Consider the following 18086-nt stretch of genomic DNA (forward strand, 5'->3'; position numbering starts at 1 on the left):
TCAGATAAGTGCTGGAGATGCAGTGAGACTGAGGGAACATTCTATCACATGTGGTGGATAAAAGGGTAAAAGAGTATTGGGAAATAGTTTATAATAATTGAAAAAAAAGGTTTAAAAGTACTTTTCCGGGGGAGGGGAATCAGAGTCCTTTTTGTTGGGGATAATTCAGTTGGAAATTCCCAGGCATCAAAAAAGCTTATTTATGTATGCCACTTCTGTAGCCCATGTTTTGTTAGCCCAAAAACGGAAAACAAGCAAGGTCGTAATTATTATTATTATTATTATTATTATTATTATTATTATCTGGGCGGCTTCCAACTGAATATTAAAAACAATACAGCATCAGACATTAAAAATTTCCCTAAACTAAAGAAGAATGGCAACTTAAACTGATGGAATGTGCGCAGCTTGCAGACTTAACATAGAGAATAAGAGAACAAGTGGAACATACGTTTAAAGAAGATTGGAAAATGTTTACTAAATATAAAGGAGGACATTGTACCTATTTATCTACTTGCACTGGCATGGTTTTGAATTGCTATGTTGGCAGGAGCTGGGGCAGAGCAACGGGAGCTCACCCCATCCCGGGGATTCGAACTGCTGACCTTCCTGCTGATCTATTGGCAAGCCCAAGAGGCTCAGTGGTTTAGACCACAGTGCCACCTGTGTACCTGGGTAGGCCTGTCTAAACAAAGATGCTTTTCACAGGTGCTGAAAAGAGAACAGCGAAGGCTCCTGCCTGGTATTAATAGGCGGGAAGTTCCAAAGTGTAGATGCTGCCACACAAGAAGATAAAGTCCTTACAAATGTGAAACAGGCATTATGTGGCACTCAAAACAGTCGAGTGGGCAATCATGTAGGTAAATGAGTTCATTGAAAGTGGACAGTTAGTTGATTTTGCCTAATCTCATTTGTTCAAGGTTGTGGGGTGTTTTTGTTGTTGAAGCCTCGCATTCAAACTGCTGAGGCCATTGCTCAAAGCACAACAGATCCGTACATGGAATAGCCTTGAACGCAGAGAGAGGCTCATCACACAGTTGACAAGTTCAAATATTTGCTGGAAATGTGAAGAAAAAGAAGGCACCTTTTACCATATGTGGTGGAAGTGTACGGTTGTAAAAGAATTCTGGGAAATGATATATAATGAACTGAAAAAAATGTTTTATTTTAAACCAGAAGCTTTTTTATTACAGTCATACCTTGGGTTACAGACGCTTCAGGCTGTGCGTTTTCAGGTTACGGACGTGCTGAAACCCGGAAGTACTGTAACTGGTTACTTCCGGGTTTCGGCGCTCGCGCATGCGCAGAAACACTAAATTGTGCTTTGCGCATGGGCAGAAGCGCCAAATTGCAACCCGCATGTGTGCAGATGGGGCACTGTGGGTTGCAGACGCTGCGGGTTGTGAACATGCCTCCTCCACAGATCACGTTTGCAACCTGAGCATCCACTGTATTGTAAAATCAAATAAGAAAGTAAAGGTAAAGGTACCCCTGACCATCAATTGAACTCACCACATGAAACTCACCACATGGAGAAACTCACCACATGGAGGCGCTGTTGCTTTCAATTCAACGTTTATTGATATACACAATTTTGTGAGGAGCCCCGGGGAGCCAAAACCTAAGGCAGAAGAAAAACCTCTGGAGTGGCGTGGCCCCATCATACCTGCTGAGTGAGGAATATAAAACACAGTGCCTATTTATTTATTTTTGCCAACCTTCAGCAGGGTGGCTGCAGGGCAGGACAAGTGCATAGAAGCTCACACATACCCTTTCAGGCATGTTTCCAGAAGCAGAGGCAAGGCGCTTTGTTAACAGGAAGAGAAGGCAGCTCGTGAGACTCTGAACTTTGGCATCACAAGGCATTGAAAGAGGGAAGGCAAACCTGGGGCTCTCCTAGTTCCGCAGGACTACAATTCCCATCGCCACCAAACCAAACTGGCCTGGATTGCTGGGGGAGATGAGAGTCTGGAGTCCAGCAACATTCAAAGTGTCAGATTTTCCCCCATCCTGTACTGGCAGGATAAAATATCACTCTTCTTCTGAGGCTGGGGTGGGGGGAATGGCAAAAAACAGGCTACTGACTGGGGTAGAGGGACTTTTGCAGCTATTGTTAAAGTTGCAAAAACACAGGACTGAGGCAGGGAGAAACTTTTGGAACAACATTGGGATATCAGCTTCGCTCAAGGCATGAGGGTTTGCAGCAAAAGCAGGGAGAGGATTGACAGATAAGAGTAGGAAGAAACATCCTGAACAGAATAAATGTCACACACAGGAAAAACAATGACACAGAAAGAGATCTTCACTTGCAATCTCATGTGTCAACACAAATAGAAGTTATAAATACTGCAGCTGTTGTAGAAGGGATTACTGTTATGACAGGAACGTGATTGAAATCAGTAAGATTTTGGAACACAGAAACAAAGTAAATTATCAAACCATCAATTCTAATTAAAGATTTTCTTGTTTTACAGAAGTATGTGTAATGTCTCTCGTATTTTTTCCGCGTAACATTTTTACAAATCAGTTTCATTTGTTGAGACATGGGGGGGGTCGGGGGGGGTCGGGTGGCGATGTTTCTATTTTGCTTAATGTATGTAGGGTTTGGTGTCAGCGTTGCTCGTGCAAGTTCTCTGCTGTTCATTTGTGTTTCTTTGGTGGTGAGAGAGGTTGGGGTTGGCCTAGGGTGTCTTTGTTTGTTTGTGATTGGCTGTGGTGATCTTTGTTTTCATGTGTGAGTGGGGTGGGTGGGTGTTTCGGACCAGGTTAGCCATACTGATTTGTATGCTGTTGGTGGATTATTGTCACTGTCATGTTGGGCTGTGTATGTGATAAAGGGGAGCCATACCGGGATAAAGGAGTCTTCTTCTATTTGTCCCCGTGTCAGTTTCAGTTTATTGGTTAATTTTTCTAGTAGGGCTGTTTCCCATACTATTTGGTACCATTGGTCCATGCTTACTCCTGACCGGTCTCTCCAGTGTCTGGTTATGGTGTTTCTGGCTGCTGAAAGTAGGTGGGTTGTGAGTGCTTTGTGGTGAAAATGGGCATTATTGTCTTGGAATATGTTTAGTAGGGCAGTTCTGGGGTGATGTCTAATTAACTCTCAGTATTTTAAAACATTTTACATCCTCGGTGATGTGGTTACTGCTATCCTATATTTTTTTAACACACAAGCCAGCATCATATTATTCTACATTGCTGGAAGACCCAGGGAAACACTTTTAACGTAAGAAAGCACTCTATTTTCTCTCTTGCTTAGGGAAATTCCAGAGAAATAGATCGCAGCAAGTGCATAAATCCTGTTGGGCATTGAGCGCCAGGTTTCATCCAGCCCTGAGGACAACCATGCAAAGTTCACTCTGGCCTCGCTGAGGGATGGCATGATGCGCAGGCTCCTAAGCAACTCCAGGGCTCTCCGATTCCGCCACTACGGCTCCACAGTCACGCTGCTGTGTGTCACCCTTGCGCCGTACCAGCCCTTCCAGTAGACGGTGTCCTGACCGCCGTGTTCGAAGCGAACGAAGCAGACCCCGGGACCGTAGTCGGCAAAGGTGTGGGTGATCTTGGGTGCAGGAGGAAGAGAAAAGGGCAAGAGGGTTAGAGGGAAATATTTGACCCCCCCCCAAAAAAGTGAAGCATAGAATTGGAAGGCACCTGCTGCCAAAAGAAAACGGACATTGTTTATGTCTGCTACAACAGCAGCAAGAATTCTAATAGCACAAAACTGGAAAACTGGAGAAATACCATCTAAAGAACAATGGCAAGAAAAACCAATGAGCTACGCAGAGTTAGCAAACTTAGTGGACAAATTGTGAGAAAAGGACAACAGGGACTTTGAAAAAGAATGGGAGCCATTTACAATATATTTGCAGAAACACCGGAAAAAAACATGGACTCGTTGGCAGGATTTAAATAAACATTTACAATTTTTTTTACATAAAACAAGGAACATAACACTGTAATATTATAGTATTGTATATAAACAGCAGAATGTATCATTTGATGTAATAAACCAGAAATGGAAGCTGAGGGAAGTCAACGGGGGTGGGGGTGAAAAATTAATGTTTAGTATTGATTTTGGATATTTGTTTTGAAAATGGAAAATCAATAAAATGTTTTAAAAAAAAAAGAATTGGAAGGCACCTAAGAGGACATCTGGCCCACTCAGGTCTGGAGAACCTTTGGCTCTCTGAAATGTTGCTGGACTACAACTCCCATCATGCCTGACCACTGGCCACGCTTGCAGGGGCTGATGGGAGTTGGAGTTCCGTTACATCTGCAGGGCCCAAGGTTCCTCACTCCTGATCTACATCAGGGTTTCCCAAACTTGGGTCTCCAGCTGGTTTGGGACTACAATTCCCATCATCCCTGACCACTAGCTAGGAATGATGGGAGTGTAGTCCAAAAAGAGCTAGAAACCCAGGTTTGGGAAGCCCCGATCTATATACACTGACAGGAACTCTGACAAGACAAGCAACTGAAGCGGCTAAAAATCCATTCAGCAATATTGGCTAACAGTGGAAGCCTAGAATCAGAGTATTTGGGGATGGGGTACCAAGGAGGTCACATGATTTGCCTCCCTTCTCAAGGCAGGATCTGCATCAGGTGTGGGGAACCTTTGGGCCTCCAGATGTTGCCGGACTACAACTCCCATCACCCTTGGCCACTGACCACGCTTGCTGAGGCTGATGGGAGATGTAGTTCAAGGAAGCAAGAGGCGTCATCACAGCCAGGCAAAAGCACTACAGGTGTGCTCCAGGTGAGAGATGCGGCTTGGAGAGGGGTCATGCCCTATCCTGGTGGCCTGGCTGTCGCGAATTCTCCGCGGTGCTGTAGCAGAAATGCTCAGAGTTCCCGGTTCTTCAATGCAGTATATTTGTTGCGAGCTATATATCTAAGGGATGCAGGTGGCACTGTGGGTTAAACCACAGAGCCTACGACTTGCCGATCAGAAAGTCGGCGGTTCAGATCCCCGCGACGGGGTGAGCTCCCGTTGCTCAGTCCCTGCTTCTGCCAACCTAACAGTTCAAAAGCACGTCAAAGTGCAAGTAGATAAATAGGTACCGCTCCGGCGGGAAGGTAAACGGTGTTTCCGTGCGCTGCTCTGGTTCACCAGAAGCGGCTTAGTCATGCTGGCCACATGACCTGGAAGCTGCACGCAGGCTCCCTCGGCCTATAGAGCGAGATGAGCACTGCAACCCCAGAGTCGTCTGCGACTGGACCTAATGGTCAGGGGTCCCTTTACCTTTACTATATATCTACAGGTTATAATACACGAGCCATTAATACAGTCAAACAGAGCACCTGGCTGCACCTTAAGGCAAATAGGAAGACCTCTAACTCTCTCTCTCTCTGACCACACTCCTCTACACCACACCACTTACTGCTGGACAGGTTTCCCTTTTAAACCGATGACAGCCAATCAACTGACACAGCACTTCCATAGAAAGTACATCTGCCAGTTGCATCAGCTAGCAAACTCAAGCCTGCAGACTTACTATCTCACACAGCATTCTGTGAATCCCAACACTGGCAGAGATGCCTGAAGGGCCACTTTCAGGCTCCAGGCCTGAGATTTACAGATGTACACAATATATACGGGATCAGTTACTGATGTCCACAAGCCAAGCCGATGCTGGAAAAAGGCAAAGCGAACTGGGAATGCTTGCGACAGGAGACCCAGATGGGCAGGTCCCTCCCTCAGCACCTACCTCGGTCCATTCGCCCTCGTTGCCTTGCGGGACGGCAATGGTATCGCTCACAAACTCAGCCAGCACCTCCTCGGTTGAAGACAGGAGCTGCACTTTCAAGTTGTAGAGGCAGCCAGCGTCACACCGGGCCGCATACCTGCAGGATGAGACCACAACACCTGTGACTGTATAACTTGAGCATGAGCCAGTCATGTGAAGCTGGCAGCGGAAGAGCCAAACACAGCTTGAGGCTGTCTATGATGCACTGGGCAATAGATATAGGACGTAATATAGATTTTAATCTCAACGGTGGTATTTGACTCCTTCTAAGTTAGCAAAAATGTATAAGACAAGTACAAAGATCTGCTGGAAATCTAAAGAAAAAGAAGCTACCTTTTATCATATGTGGTGGACTTGTAAGGTAATAATTCTGGGAGATGATATATAATGAAACGGACAAAAAGGCTTAAAATAACTTTTGTTAAGAAATCAGAAGCCTTTTTATTAGGAATTACAGGTACCAACATACTCAAATTGTTCCATACATAAAGAAAATACTCTTTATGTATGGAACACTAGTTGCCCAGATGTTATTAGCCCAGAGTTGGAAAGAAGACAAAGTCCCTACCAGAGAAAAATGGCAAACTAAGCTGATGGAATATGCTAAGATGGCAAAGCTGACTGGAAAACCCAGAAACCATGAGGAAAAAACTTTATAAATGAATGGGGGAAATTATAATTTATTTAAGAGACCTCTGCAAGCAGATGAAAACATTAGCAGGATTTTAATTTCACTTGTAATGTAACAAATACTATGGATAATATGGATTAATAAAAAATATAGATTATGGAATAATATGCAGTTGTAAATGATGACGTTAAGACCCATGGAGGGGATGGGGGGGGGGAGTCTCAAGATCCTCTTTTAGTATCTACAACATTCCCACAGGTGTAGCATCAGCCGATGGGCAGTGGTGGAGGCAGGATTCAATTCTACAGTGGCCGTGTTTGCCAATTTCCCTGCCGGATTCCGACAGGTTCCACAGTCTCTCCACCCCACCCCCCAAACTCTTACCAGTCTTTCACCACAATTTTAGGCTGGGTGGTGTCCATAAGCTCCTCCCAGTATCCTTCGGCGCGAAGATCAATGACTTGCGACTTACAGCACCACCTGTAACATTTTAAAAAGGTTAACATGCAAGAAGAATGTATAATACTGCATGCCCTCCAATATGTCTCTGATGAAAATAGGGACGTCCTATTCAATAATAATACAGTGGTACCTCTGGTTAAGAACTTAATTCGTTCTGGAGGTCCGTTCTTAACCTGAAACTGTTCTTAACCTGAAGCACCACTTTAGCTAATGGGGCCTCCCGCTGTCGCCGCGCCGTCACCGCACAATTTCTGTTATCCTCCTGAAGCAAAGTTCTTAACCCAAGGTACTATTTCTGGGTTAGCGGAGTCTGTAACCTGAAGCATCTGTAACCTGAAGTGTCTGTAACCCGAGGTACCACTGTAATAAGAAATTTACTATTTACACCCCACCTACCTGGCTGGGTTGCCACTCTGGGCAGCTTCAACATATATAAAAAGATAATAAAACATCCTCCCTCTTAGGCCACTCACTGCTAGTAGCATTATTGGTGTAATTCCTCTTCCTCCTTTGACAGCAACTGCATAACCTCCAGCTTTTCTCTGATGGAAATAGGGACATCCTATTCCATAATAATAATGTTACTATCAATACCCCGCCCATCTGACTGGGTTGCCCCAGCCACTCTGGGCAGCTTCCAACTTCAATAAAAACATAACAAAACATTAAACACTAAAAAACTTCCCTATACAGGGTAACCTTCAGATGGCTCGGGGATCGGATAACTCCCTACCGTCCAACATTTCTCTGATGAAAATAGGAACATCCTAAGGAAAAGTGGGACATTCTGGGATCAAATCAGAAACTGGGATGGCATCTGTAAATCTGGGACTGATCCTGGAAAACAGGGATACTTGGAGGGTATGAGACTTCCTCAAACTATTTGCTATTTGCACTCAATCAAATGGTGAATATGGGCTTGAATACAGCCCATAATATGGGGAGGAGTTCATCCTTCCCTCTATTTCTGATGCTCAGGTTACTGGCGCCATTTCTATTTTAGCGAAAAATGGTACCACCCACTGATTTTTTTAAAATGTAGGTCATTTAGAGGCGTCTCTTTTAACTCTTTTAACCATCTTTTAACTCTCTCTATATATACATAAAAACGTAAGGTTGTCATCACACAGCCCCCATTGGAGGATCTGTGCTGCTGTGTCACCCACAGGTCATGAGTGCCAGTTCACAAGAGGCCCAAACAGCACCACCCGTCCACAATAATGATGTTACAGAACCATAAAAAGGTATTCGGTTGGAGGAGTATCCAAAGGGACCTGCTGAAAACAGCCCAACAAGAACTGAGCATGCTCAGGAGACAGAAGGGGGAGGGCAGAGGGATCAAATGGAGTGACTGGAACCCTGAGTTGCAGCACTTTGCGCTACAACACTTAGGTTGCATGCATATTACTTCCCCCTCCCCCAAACAATCCAGGGAACTGTAAAAGGTAAAGGACCCCTGGGTGGTTAAGTCGGCCCTGTATACCTGAAGGAGCGTCTCCACTCCCATCATCCAGCCCGGACACTAAGATCCAGCTCTGAGGGCCTTTTGGCAGTTCCCTCCCTGCGAAAAGTGAGGTTACAGGGAACCAGGCAGAGGGCCTTCTCGGGAGTGGCCCCCGCCCTGTGGAACGCCCTCCCATCAGATGTCAAGGAAATAAACAACTATCTGACTTTTAGAAGACATCTGAAGGCAGCCCTGTTTAGGGAAGTTTTTATGTTTGATGTTCTATTGTGCTTTTAATTCTGTTGGGAGCTGCCTAGAGTGGCTGGGGAAACCCAGCTAGATGGGCAGGGTATAAATAAATTAAGAAGAAGTAGAAGTAGAAGAAGAGGATTAAGTCCAGTCAAAGGCGACTATGGGGTTGCGATGCTCATCTCGCTTTCAGGCCAAGGGAGCAGCAGTTTGTCCACAGACAGCTTTCTGGGTCCTTTGGCCGGCATGACTAGACTGCTTCTGGTGCAACGGGACACCGTGATGGAAACCAGAGCACACGGAAACACCGTTGACCTTCCCGCCGCAGCAGTACCTATTTATCTACTTGCACTGGCGTGCTTTCGAACTGATAGGTTGGCAGGAGCTGGGACAGAACAATGGGAGCTCACTAAGTCACGGGGATTCAAACCACCAACCTTCCAATCAGCAAGTCCAAGGGGCTCGGTGGTTCAGACCACAGCGCCACCCGCGTCCCTGTTAAAAGTGGCATACTGCAGATGGATAAGAAAACCCAAGAAGAGCCGCAGAGGTCCCTAGGGTCATACATCCTGACCCCAGAGGCCACCAAGCAGCCCATAAGGAGGGGGTGACTGACACTAACCCTCTCCATTGTTGCTCCCATTCAGAGGTATAAAAAGAACTCCAAATTTCAGATGTTCCACAGACGCATCTTGGCTCAAACCAGGCCACATTACAGGGCTTTTGACTTACTCAAAAGACGAGACAAAGTATTTATGGACATCCTCGCTGGGGAATTCTTGCCCAAAATTTCCAGGCAGGTCCTCAATTGCCCAGCCGTCACCTCCATTTTCCACATCCTGCCAATGTTCAAGACCCTCTGTGGGATGGCAGAATGACAGCAGCAACATTAAAAATATATATGTTTATACTTTTCAAGTTCATACATTTCACAAATTTTATACATTTCATTAATTTTACAATCATTTTGACATTTCAAAACTTGACTTCCTTCTCCCTCTTTCTATGGTTCCTTAAATACACATGCATATACACACATGCATGTACACAGAATACTGTTCTACCTGGAGGGAAATCTATCAATTTGGTGTTTCCTCAGTTTCTCGTTTTCACAGTCTTATCGTTCATTTCTCCAAAGCTACACATCACTTTGCAAAAAAGGAAAAGAAAACTAGTCCTTATGAAAGCTCAATGGCATGTTAGTGTGAGTTTTTGCCTAACACACCCATTTCTGTACGCAATTGTGCCTCATCAGATATTGTTGGACTACAACTCCCATCATCCCTGACCATTGATCATGCTGCCCAGGGCTGATTTTGTTTATCTATTTTAACAAAATTGATATAGCGCTTGATTTCTGGTAGTTTACAAGAATACAAAATAAAGCATTAAAATTATCAGTTTTAAAGTTTTAAAGCTACTTTAAAAATAATAATCCAAAGGTGGTAAAAGTCAGTGGGAGCTAAGTGATAAAACACACACGCAACTTCTACGTGTCTGAACGGGCTTGGCTAAAGAAAAAAATGTTTTAAGCGGGCACTAAAGAGAGTACAGCAAACATACCTGCCTGATTTCAAAAGGCAGGGGGTTCCAAAGGGTAGATGCTGCCACACTATAGGATCGATTGCTTACCAGTGCAGAATGGGTATTTGCCAATTCTACAGATGGAAACGGGCATATATTTGGTAAGGTGATCTCGCAAGTAAACTGATCCCAAGCTGACTGTTGAGAGCTTTCTATACCAGCAGCAACTTCTTGAACTTGGCCTGGTAACAAATTGGCAACCAGGGCACAGCTCTGATGGGAGGAGTTTTTATGCTGACAGGCTTGCTAGTAGCCCTGCCACTGCACTAACTGCAGGATTAAGTGCAAGGCAAGCCCCACAAAGAGCACATTGTAGTAATCTAGCCTTGATGTCACCAATGCCTGATGGGAGTCGTACTTCAGTAAGATCCGGAGGACCAGAATGGCAAGCTAAGCTGATGGACTGTGCCGAAATGGCAAAGCTGAATGGAAAGCTCAGGAACCAAGAAGACAAAAACTTTTTTTAAAAAAATGAGGGAATTTTAATTTAATTTTAATTTCACTTGTAATGTAACAAATACTATGGATAATATGGATGGATACAAAATATAGATTATGGAATATGAAGTTGTAAATGTTGACGTTAGGACCCATGGAGAGGATGGGGTGAAGAAGTCTCAAGATCCAGAGTTATCTCTATACAGTGGTACCTCGGTTACGAACTTAATCCGTTCCAGAAGCCCATTCTTAAACCAAAACCGTTCCTAAACTAAGTTGCGTTTTCCTTAATGAGGCCTCCCGCTGCCGGTACCCTTCCACCGTTCAGATTCCGTTCGTAGACCAAGGTAAAGTTCACTAACCGGAACACTACTTCTGGTTTTGTGGAGCTCGTATACCAAATAGTTCGTAAACAGGGCTCTTCTTAAACAGAGGTACCACTGTATATGGATAAGCATTTGGATTGTTATAAATTTATATTTGTAAAATCAAATAAAGTACCGTATTTTTCGCTCCATAAGACGCACTTTTTATCTCCTAAAAAATAAGGGGAAATGTGTGTGTGTGCCTTATGTAGTGAATGCAGGCTGCGCAATGATCACTGAAGCCAGCACAGCAAGAGGGAGAGCTGCACAGCGTTTCTGGGTCGCTGGCTTCCCAGCGAAGCAGGATGAGAGATGGAAGGGGCTCTGTAAGGGCTTGCTCTGGCTTTTCAGGGAGGTGGGAGAAGGGACAGAGGACAGCCCATCAGTCCCTTCTCCCACCTCCCGGAAAAGCCAGCAAGAGCCACTCTATCTTTAAAGAGCCATGCCGAGCGAGCGTGTCTGTTGCTCTTGCTGGCTTTTCTTGTTTTCCTCCTCTAAAAACTATGGTCAGGTGAGTTTAGAGCGAAAAATACAGTATTATCCGGAGGGCCACAAATTAGCCACACACGCTCACAATGTATTATTTTTATTCTCATCCTCTAGATTTACCAGCTCCGGCATGCCTTGAACGGGTCAGACAGAAATTCAACAGGTGCAGGCTTTTCCAGCCTAAAAGCACAGCGATGGGCAACAAGTTTCACCTGCCAGATCGTAAGCACCCTGGTGTGAGGGTGCCAAAAGCCACACACGGTGGGGGCGGGAGATGGCCACCCTACTGCCAACTCCTATTATTTTTTCCGGAATGTTTTCTAGCCACTTGCCTTCGCCGTCCGGGTTCTTGATTAAATTCCGCTTCCTCTTATTCAGGAAATAGAGCGTCTGCCAGCTGTCGGCGCTTTCCTCTTCTGCATCTTCCCCGGCGAAACCCTCCTGCTGGCATTTCAACAACCAGAGGGCAGCTCCGTCAATCAGGTTTTTCCACTGGGAGCAGACGAGGCGACACACTAAGACCAGTTCCACCGCAGGGAGGGATGCGAAGATCTGGACCAGAAGAGGCTCTGGGAGGGTCTCCATCCTGGAGGAGAGAGCTTGCTAAAATAAGGTTACCAGACGTCCCCATTTCTCTGGGACAGTCCCCGGATTTGCAAATAAGTCCCCGGACAAATTCCATCCCCGGAATGTCCCCGGATTTCATCTAATGTACCCGGGAAACGCAACAGCGGCAGACTCAGCAGCCCGGAGCAGTTGGCTCTGGCTGGCTTCAGGAGCTGCTCAGAAGTCCCCATATGATGGTGGTGCAGGGGCTCTAAGATGCAGCTTCTGGGCTGCCTCCACCTTCGCTGACCCCAGCAACTAAGCTGTGAAGGGAGGCTTCACACTGCCTATTGGAGCAGCCTCCCAACTCCTACTTGTGTGCAAGCAGGAGGGGGTGGGGATCTCTCAGTTAGGAAAGGGGAAGCCTCCCTTCCCAGCTGAGGGATCCCTGCCCCCTCCTGCTTGCACGCAAGTAGGAGTTGGGATGGGGCTGCTCCGCTCCAAAAGGCAGTGTGAAGCCTCACTTCCCAGCTGAGGGATCCCCACCTCGCCGTCGCTGCTGCTCTGGGCCCTCCTTCTCCACCTTCCATGCCTGACCCACCACACACCGCTTCCCCACCGAAGAACCAACAACTCAGGAGCGGCCCAGGCTCATGGAGAAAGGAGATAGAAGCCTTGGAGGAAGAGGAAACATGGTGGTTGAGGTCAAGACGGTGGCCGCCCCTCTGGCACTGCCATCGCTGTAGCATCAACATCCCGAAGGTGTAGTATTTATTTATTTATTTATTTATTTAAAGTGTCCCTGGATTCATTGAAAAAAATCTGGTAACCTTATGCTAAAATGTACTAGGGTTGTCGCCCTACTCAGAGTAGGTCCTTTCAAGGCATGCCTGACTTAGACCCATTCATTTCAATAGGCTGTTTTCCAATGTTAGTCTTACTTGGAATAGAGCTATTATGTTAATGAACATGCCTAACTTTAAAAAAATATTCTAAAGTACCGGTACTTAAAAGTACACACACACACACACATATAGGGGAATATGCGCAGCTTGAGGACCTAACATATAGAATAAGAGAACAAGAAGAACATACGTTTAAAGAAGATTGGAAAAGGTTTATTGAATATATGGGGGGAGGGAATTGTGTACACTTGAAAACAGACCTCGTGGGGGCCCGGACTATATATTTTTTTTGGGGGGGGGATGAACGAATTCCTATGCCCCACAAATAACCCAGAGATGCATTTTAAATAAAATGACACATTCTACTCATGTAAAAACACCAGGCAGGCTCCACAAATAACCCAGAGATGCATTTTAAATAAAAGGACACATTTGACTCATGTAAAAACATGCTGATTCCAGGACTGTCCGTGGGCCAAATTTAGAAGCCGATTGGGCCAGATCCAGCCCCCGGACCTTAGTTTGCCTACCCATGCTGTTAATGTTAGTTGTTTTTTCTATGTGTTTAGCCATTCTTGTTTCTATCTGTAAGCTGCCTTGAGTGCCATTAGGCGAAAAGGTGGAGTATTATTATTATTATTATTATTATTATTATTATTATTATTACCTTGATGAAAAGATGAAAGATCTCTGCCCCCCAAACCTTGGGAAACGTCTGCCTTTTTGGAGTAGATAATCCCAAATAAATGAGCCATCAAAAGCAACGTCAACTCAATACAGTCATCCATAAACCAGTATCATTTGATCCGGGCTCCGTCGACTCGTCTATCAATGATTTATTTATGTTTCTAGAAACGAACTTGCCTATTCTAATTTTTTAATGGGGTAAAGTTGGGAGAGGAAGGGCATTTTTGCAAGAGCTCACGTACCTTCAAGACGTCCGGATTTTCAAGGCTGGAGAGGTAAGGAGTCTGCAGGCGGGCGAAAAGGTGGATTTTGCAGGAGGGGGGTGGGAATGAGAGAGGAGCTGGTGCTTTCTGTCTGCTAGCGCAGCATCGCAGTGGTCCCTTTCCTTTCCGTGACACAGCAAGTCTCTGATGTCCCAGCCTCGTCAGCAAGGTTAGAGAAGAGGAGGAGAGATTTTTTTCTGGGGCGTCAGACTCCGCCTCTGGAGCGGGACTGGTCTGATCTTGTCTGTCGCAGGCAAGTAACTTCAGATCTTGGCTCTTGTTCCCTGTGGCAGAGAGAGAGAGAGAGAGAGAGAGAGAGAGAGAGAGAGAGAGAGAGAGAGAGAGAGAGAGAGAGAGAGAGAGAGAGAGAGAGCGCGCATGCAGACGAACCAACGCAAGCATCAAACCAGGAAAACGTGCCCTGCAAGACCGAAGTTCGCCTTCTCTAGGAGAATGTTTGCAGTTTACACTTCCAAACCAGGAAAACGTGCCCTGCGAGGAAAATCTTTGCATTGACACTTCCAAAGGCAGTCCCAAGGAAGATGGAGCAAGCTCGTTTGGGTGGGGCCAAAACCAACGGATTCAAACTACAGTGGTACCTCGGGTTACAGACGCTTCAGGTTACAGACGCTTCAAGTTACAGACGCTTCAGGTTACAGACTCCGCTAACTCAAAAATAGTACCTCGGGTTAAGAACTTTGCTTCAGGATGAGAACAGAAATCACGCGGCAGCGGCACAGTGGCAGCAGGAGGCCCCATTAGCTAAAGCGGTGCTTCAGGTTAAGAACAGTTTCAGGTTAAGAATGGACCTCCAGAATGAATTAAGTTCTTAACCCGAGGTACCATTGTACAAAAAAGGAGATTCTGACTCAACCTTAGGGAGAACTATCTGAAGCTGAACCGACTCCCTCAGAAGAGGGTGGTGTTAAAAGAATTCTAAGGTCTCAAGTATAAATTAAATGTTCATCGTCTCAAGTATAAATTAAATGTTCATCATCAACAACATATTTATTGTTTATACCCTGCCCATCTGACTGGGTTTCCCCAGCCACTCTGGGCGGCTCCCAAAAGAATATTAAAAACACGATAAAACATCAAATATTAAAAACGTCCCAATACAGGGTTGCCTTCAGGTGTCTTCTAAAAGTCAGGTAGTTGTTTATTTCCTTGACATCTGATGGGAGGGCATTCCACAGGGCAGGCGCCACTACCAAGAAGGCCCTCTGCCTGGTTCCCTGTAGCCTCACTTCTCGCAGGGAGGGAAACACCAAAAGGCCCTCGGAGCTGGACCTCAGTGTCCGGGCTGGATGATGGGAGTGGAGGCACTCCTTCAGGTATACTGGGCAGAGGCCGTTTAGGCAAACACATACATAAGTATACAAGCCACATGTCTGAAATAGTACAGGAGAGCAATCCTGAAGCATATTGATAGTGTGCTCAGCTTAACAGATAACTTGCCAGACTGTATTTGAAAAGGGAGGTGTAAGCCCCTACAATCCAAAGACCAACTGGATCCCCCCCCCCGCCCCTGCATTTCCTTCCTCCTTGCAGGGAAATATTTGAGGCTGTAGCCTAGGACTTGCCAATCAGAAGGTCGGTGGTTCGAATCCCCACAATGGGGTGAGCTCCTGTTGCTCGGTCCCTGCTCCTTCCAACCTTGCGACTCCACCCAAGCACATTTTGTCTGACCTAGTCCTGGGGTCCCCAACATAGTACCTACGAGTGTGTACCCCCACCCACTAGGGGTGCACTTTATTTGCCAGTAAGTGCGGGGGGGGGGGCAGGACAGGAATCAGCATTCACTTTCAGGCTTCCCCAAAGACATGTTATTTTACTAGGGAGAGTGGAAGGAAATATAAAAAGTACAGTACACTTACCGGCATGTTAATAGGTAAAGGTAAAGGGACCCCTGACCATTAGACTCTGGGGCTAGGGCGCTCATCTTGCTTTATTGGCCAAGGGAGCCGGCGTACAGCTTCTGGGTCATGTGCCCAGCATGACTAAGCCACTTCTGGCGAACCAGAGCAGCGCACGGAAATGCTGTTTACCTTCCCACCAGAGTGGTACCTATTTATCTACTTGCACTTTGACATGCTTTCGAACTGTTATTTACAGCGTTCATGGCCCATTGAATAGAACTGAAACAGGGCTGCTTGTGTCAGAAAGGAAATGGCTGCCTTCTCAAACCCCCAGTTGTGGTTCCTCAATTCTCTGGAAGTCCCAAGCAGCTTCCATTGCCTCCCGTCCTTCAAAGAACCCAAGCAGCACCACAGAAATGGACCAGTGGGTTTCTGAAAGTGATTGATAATTGGGGGGGGGGGGGTTAGCACAGCATTACCTTGGAGGAAGATCCTCCCCTTCTTCCAGGCTGATTCCTGAGATTTTGTGTTCGTTTAAATCAATTCTCCATCCATGAGAATAGAGAGAAAAGAAACAGGAATGTCAGAATGTGAGGAATGGATCAGGCCCCCAGGCAGGGATGTCACATTTTTTAAAGCAGATTTCTAAAGATGCTAATATTTACACTGGGAAGGGCGTGGGATGGAGAACCTTTTTGCAAAACGGGGACAAGGAAACACCTAAAAGCAAATTTCTGTTCGTGTGTTTGTTATGTACTGAGTTGAATAGGATCCAAAATGCAGCAGTCTGATTGGTCCTAGAACAATAGGATTCAGAATGCAGCAGTATGACTGGTCTGCAGGAGCCACCCAATCCAGCTCCAAATGGAAGTGAATCCACAACCTGATTGGCCTACAGGAGAATTCCGGAATTAGCCAATCACGTGCAGCCCATTGTGTAAATAATGTATATAAAGCAGATACTGTACTGTGGGGGAACTTTCATTCCTCCTCCCACTATGAGCTGAATAAAGAGCATGAAATCCACTCTCGACTCCGAGTATATTTCAGTGTTGATCTGGGAAATGCAGATAACGTAGGTTCACATTAAATGGAAACGGCATTCATTCTTCTCTTCTCAAAACTTGCCCAAAGGTCAACACTTTCTTTGACCTTTGATAGCTCTTTGCCAAACCTGGTGGTACCTGAAGTATTCTTCTTCGTCTTTGGCGATCACAAATAGCCGAGTAAGATTGTCTTCCATAAACACGGTTTTAACAATGAGTCCGTAAGTGACTGTGGAGGCCAATTCTGGACCTACATGACCTTCCACAGTGGGGACATTGGTTCCCGGATGGGAGTTGATCCTCTTAGCATGTTTCTCCCTTGCGTTCTGAGTTCGAGCATCTTCAAAGTCCATGACACTTTTGGCAAAGTCTGTTCCCCAACTGGAGCGCTCGCAGGCCAGTGTTTCCCAATTGTTGGTGTTTATACTACATTTTTAAGATTTGCCTTGAGAGGGTCTTTAAACCTCTTTTGTTGACCACCAGCATTACGCTTTCCATTTTTAAGTTTGGAATACAGCAGTTGCTTTGGAAGACGATAATCAGGCATCCGCACAACATGACTAGTCCAACGAAGTTGATGTTGAAGAATCATTGCTTCAACACTGGTGATCTTTGTTTCATCCAGTGCACTGATATTAGTTTGCCTGTCTTCCCAAGTGATGTGTAAGATTTTTCGGAGACACTGTTGATGGAATCTTTCAAGAAGTTGGAGATGGCATTTGTAAGTGGTCCATGTTTCACAAGCATACAGTAAGGTTGGTAGTACAATAGCTTTGTAAACATGTATATGCAGGTTCTAGCAAGACCCAAGGCAGTGATTCAGCTTAAAGGTTTTATTGCGGCCCTGGGAACAGAAAGGGGGAAAGGGTCTGATTTCTAAACTCTTTAGCCAGCCCCTGGTGACACCCACCTAAGGCATGACTAGCTGCTTTGCGCCAGGCAGTGAATCACAATGCAGGTTTGAGATTCTTGGCCTGCCGTGTGATGCGGACTCAAGCTCAGAGCAGGAAACACTAAGGAAAGTACATAACAGGACCAGTATGCTATGTTCTAGAGAGAAGTCCACAGAAAATGATGATAATAATTAATTATTATTATTATTATTATTATTATTATTATTATTATTATTATTTATTTGTACCTGGCCCATCTGGCTTCCAACAAAGACAAAAAATACACTAAAATGTCACACATTAAAAACTTCCCTGAACTGGGCTGCCTTCAGATGTCTTCTGAATGTCAGGTAGTTGTTTATCTCTTTGATATCTGATGGGAGGGCGTTTTTTTCTTTATTTCCCCCCCAAAAAAACTAGGTGCGTCCTATGGGCCGGTGCGCCCCATGGGGCGAAAAATACGGTATTAACCATC

At 45.5% G+C, this 18086-nt stretch overlaps 1 protein-coding gene across 3 annotated transcripts; it reads right to left on the reverse strand.

Annotated features, from left to right (window-relative positions):
* Nucleotides 1-1558: 1558 nt before the first annotated feature.
* Nucleotides 1559-14034, reverse strand: FBXO2 (F-box protein 2). Of its 3 annotated transcripts, none has more exons than XM_028740639.2 (6): nt 13793-14034; nt 11745-12015; nt 9269-9395; nt 6766-6861; nt 5712-5847; nt 1559-3562 (listed from the first exon to the last, which is right to left on the reverse strand). In XM_028740639.2, exons 2-6 carry the CDS (start codon nt 11995-11997, stop codon nt 3428-3430), a joined length of 747 nt encoding a protein of 248 aa, XP_028596472.2. In that variant the 5' UTR covers nt 11998-12015; nt 13793-14034; the 3' UTR covers nt 1559-3427. The 3 variants fall into 3 exon arrangements, with proteins under 3 accessions (XP_028596472.2, XP_028596470.2, XP_077787529.1); XM_028740637.2 differs by having other exon boundaries at nt 11745-11998; nt 13793-14029; XM_077931403.1 differs by lacking the exon at nt 13793-14034 and adding an exon at nt 13531-13764 and having other exon boundaries at nt 11745-11998.
* Nucleotides 14035-18086: the final 4052 nt, after the last annotated feature.

The sequence above is a fragment of the Podarcis muralis genome, chromosome 7 (assembly GCF_964188315.1).
Source record: "Podarcis muralis chromosome 7, rPodMur119.hap1.1, whole genome shotgun sequence".
In the NCBI taxonomy this organism is placed as follows: Eukaryota; Metazoa; Chordata; class Lepidosauria; order Squamata; family Lacertidae; genus Podarcis; species Podarcis muralis.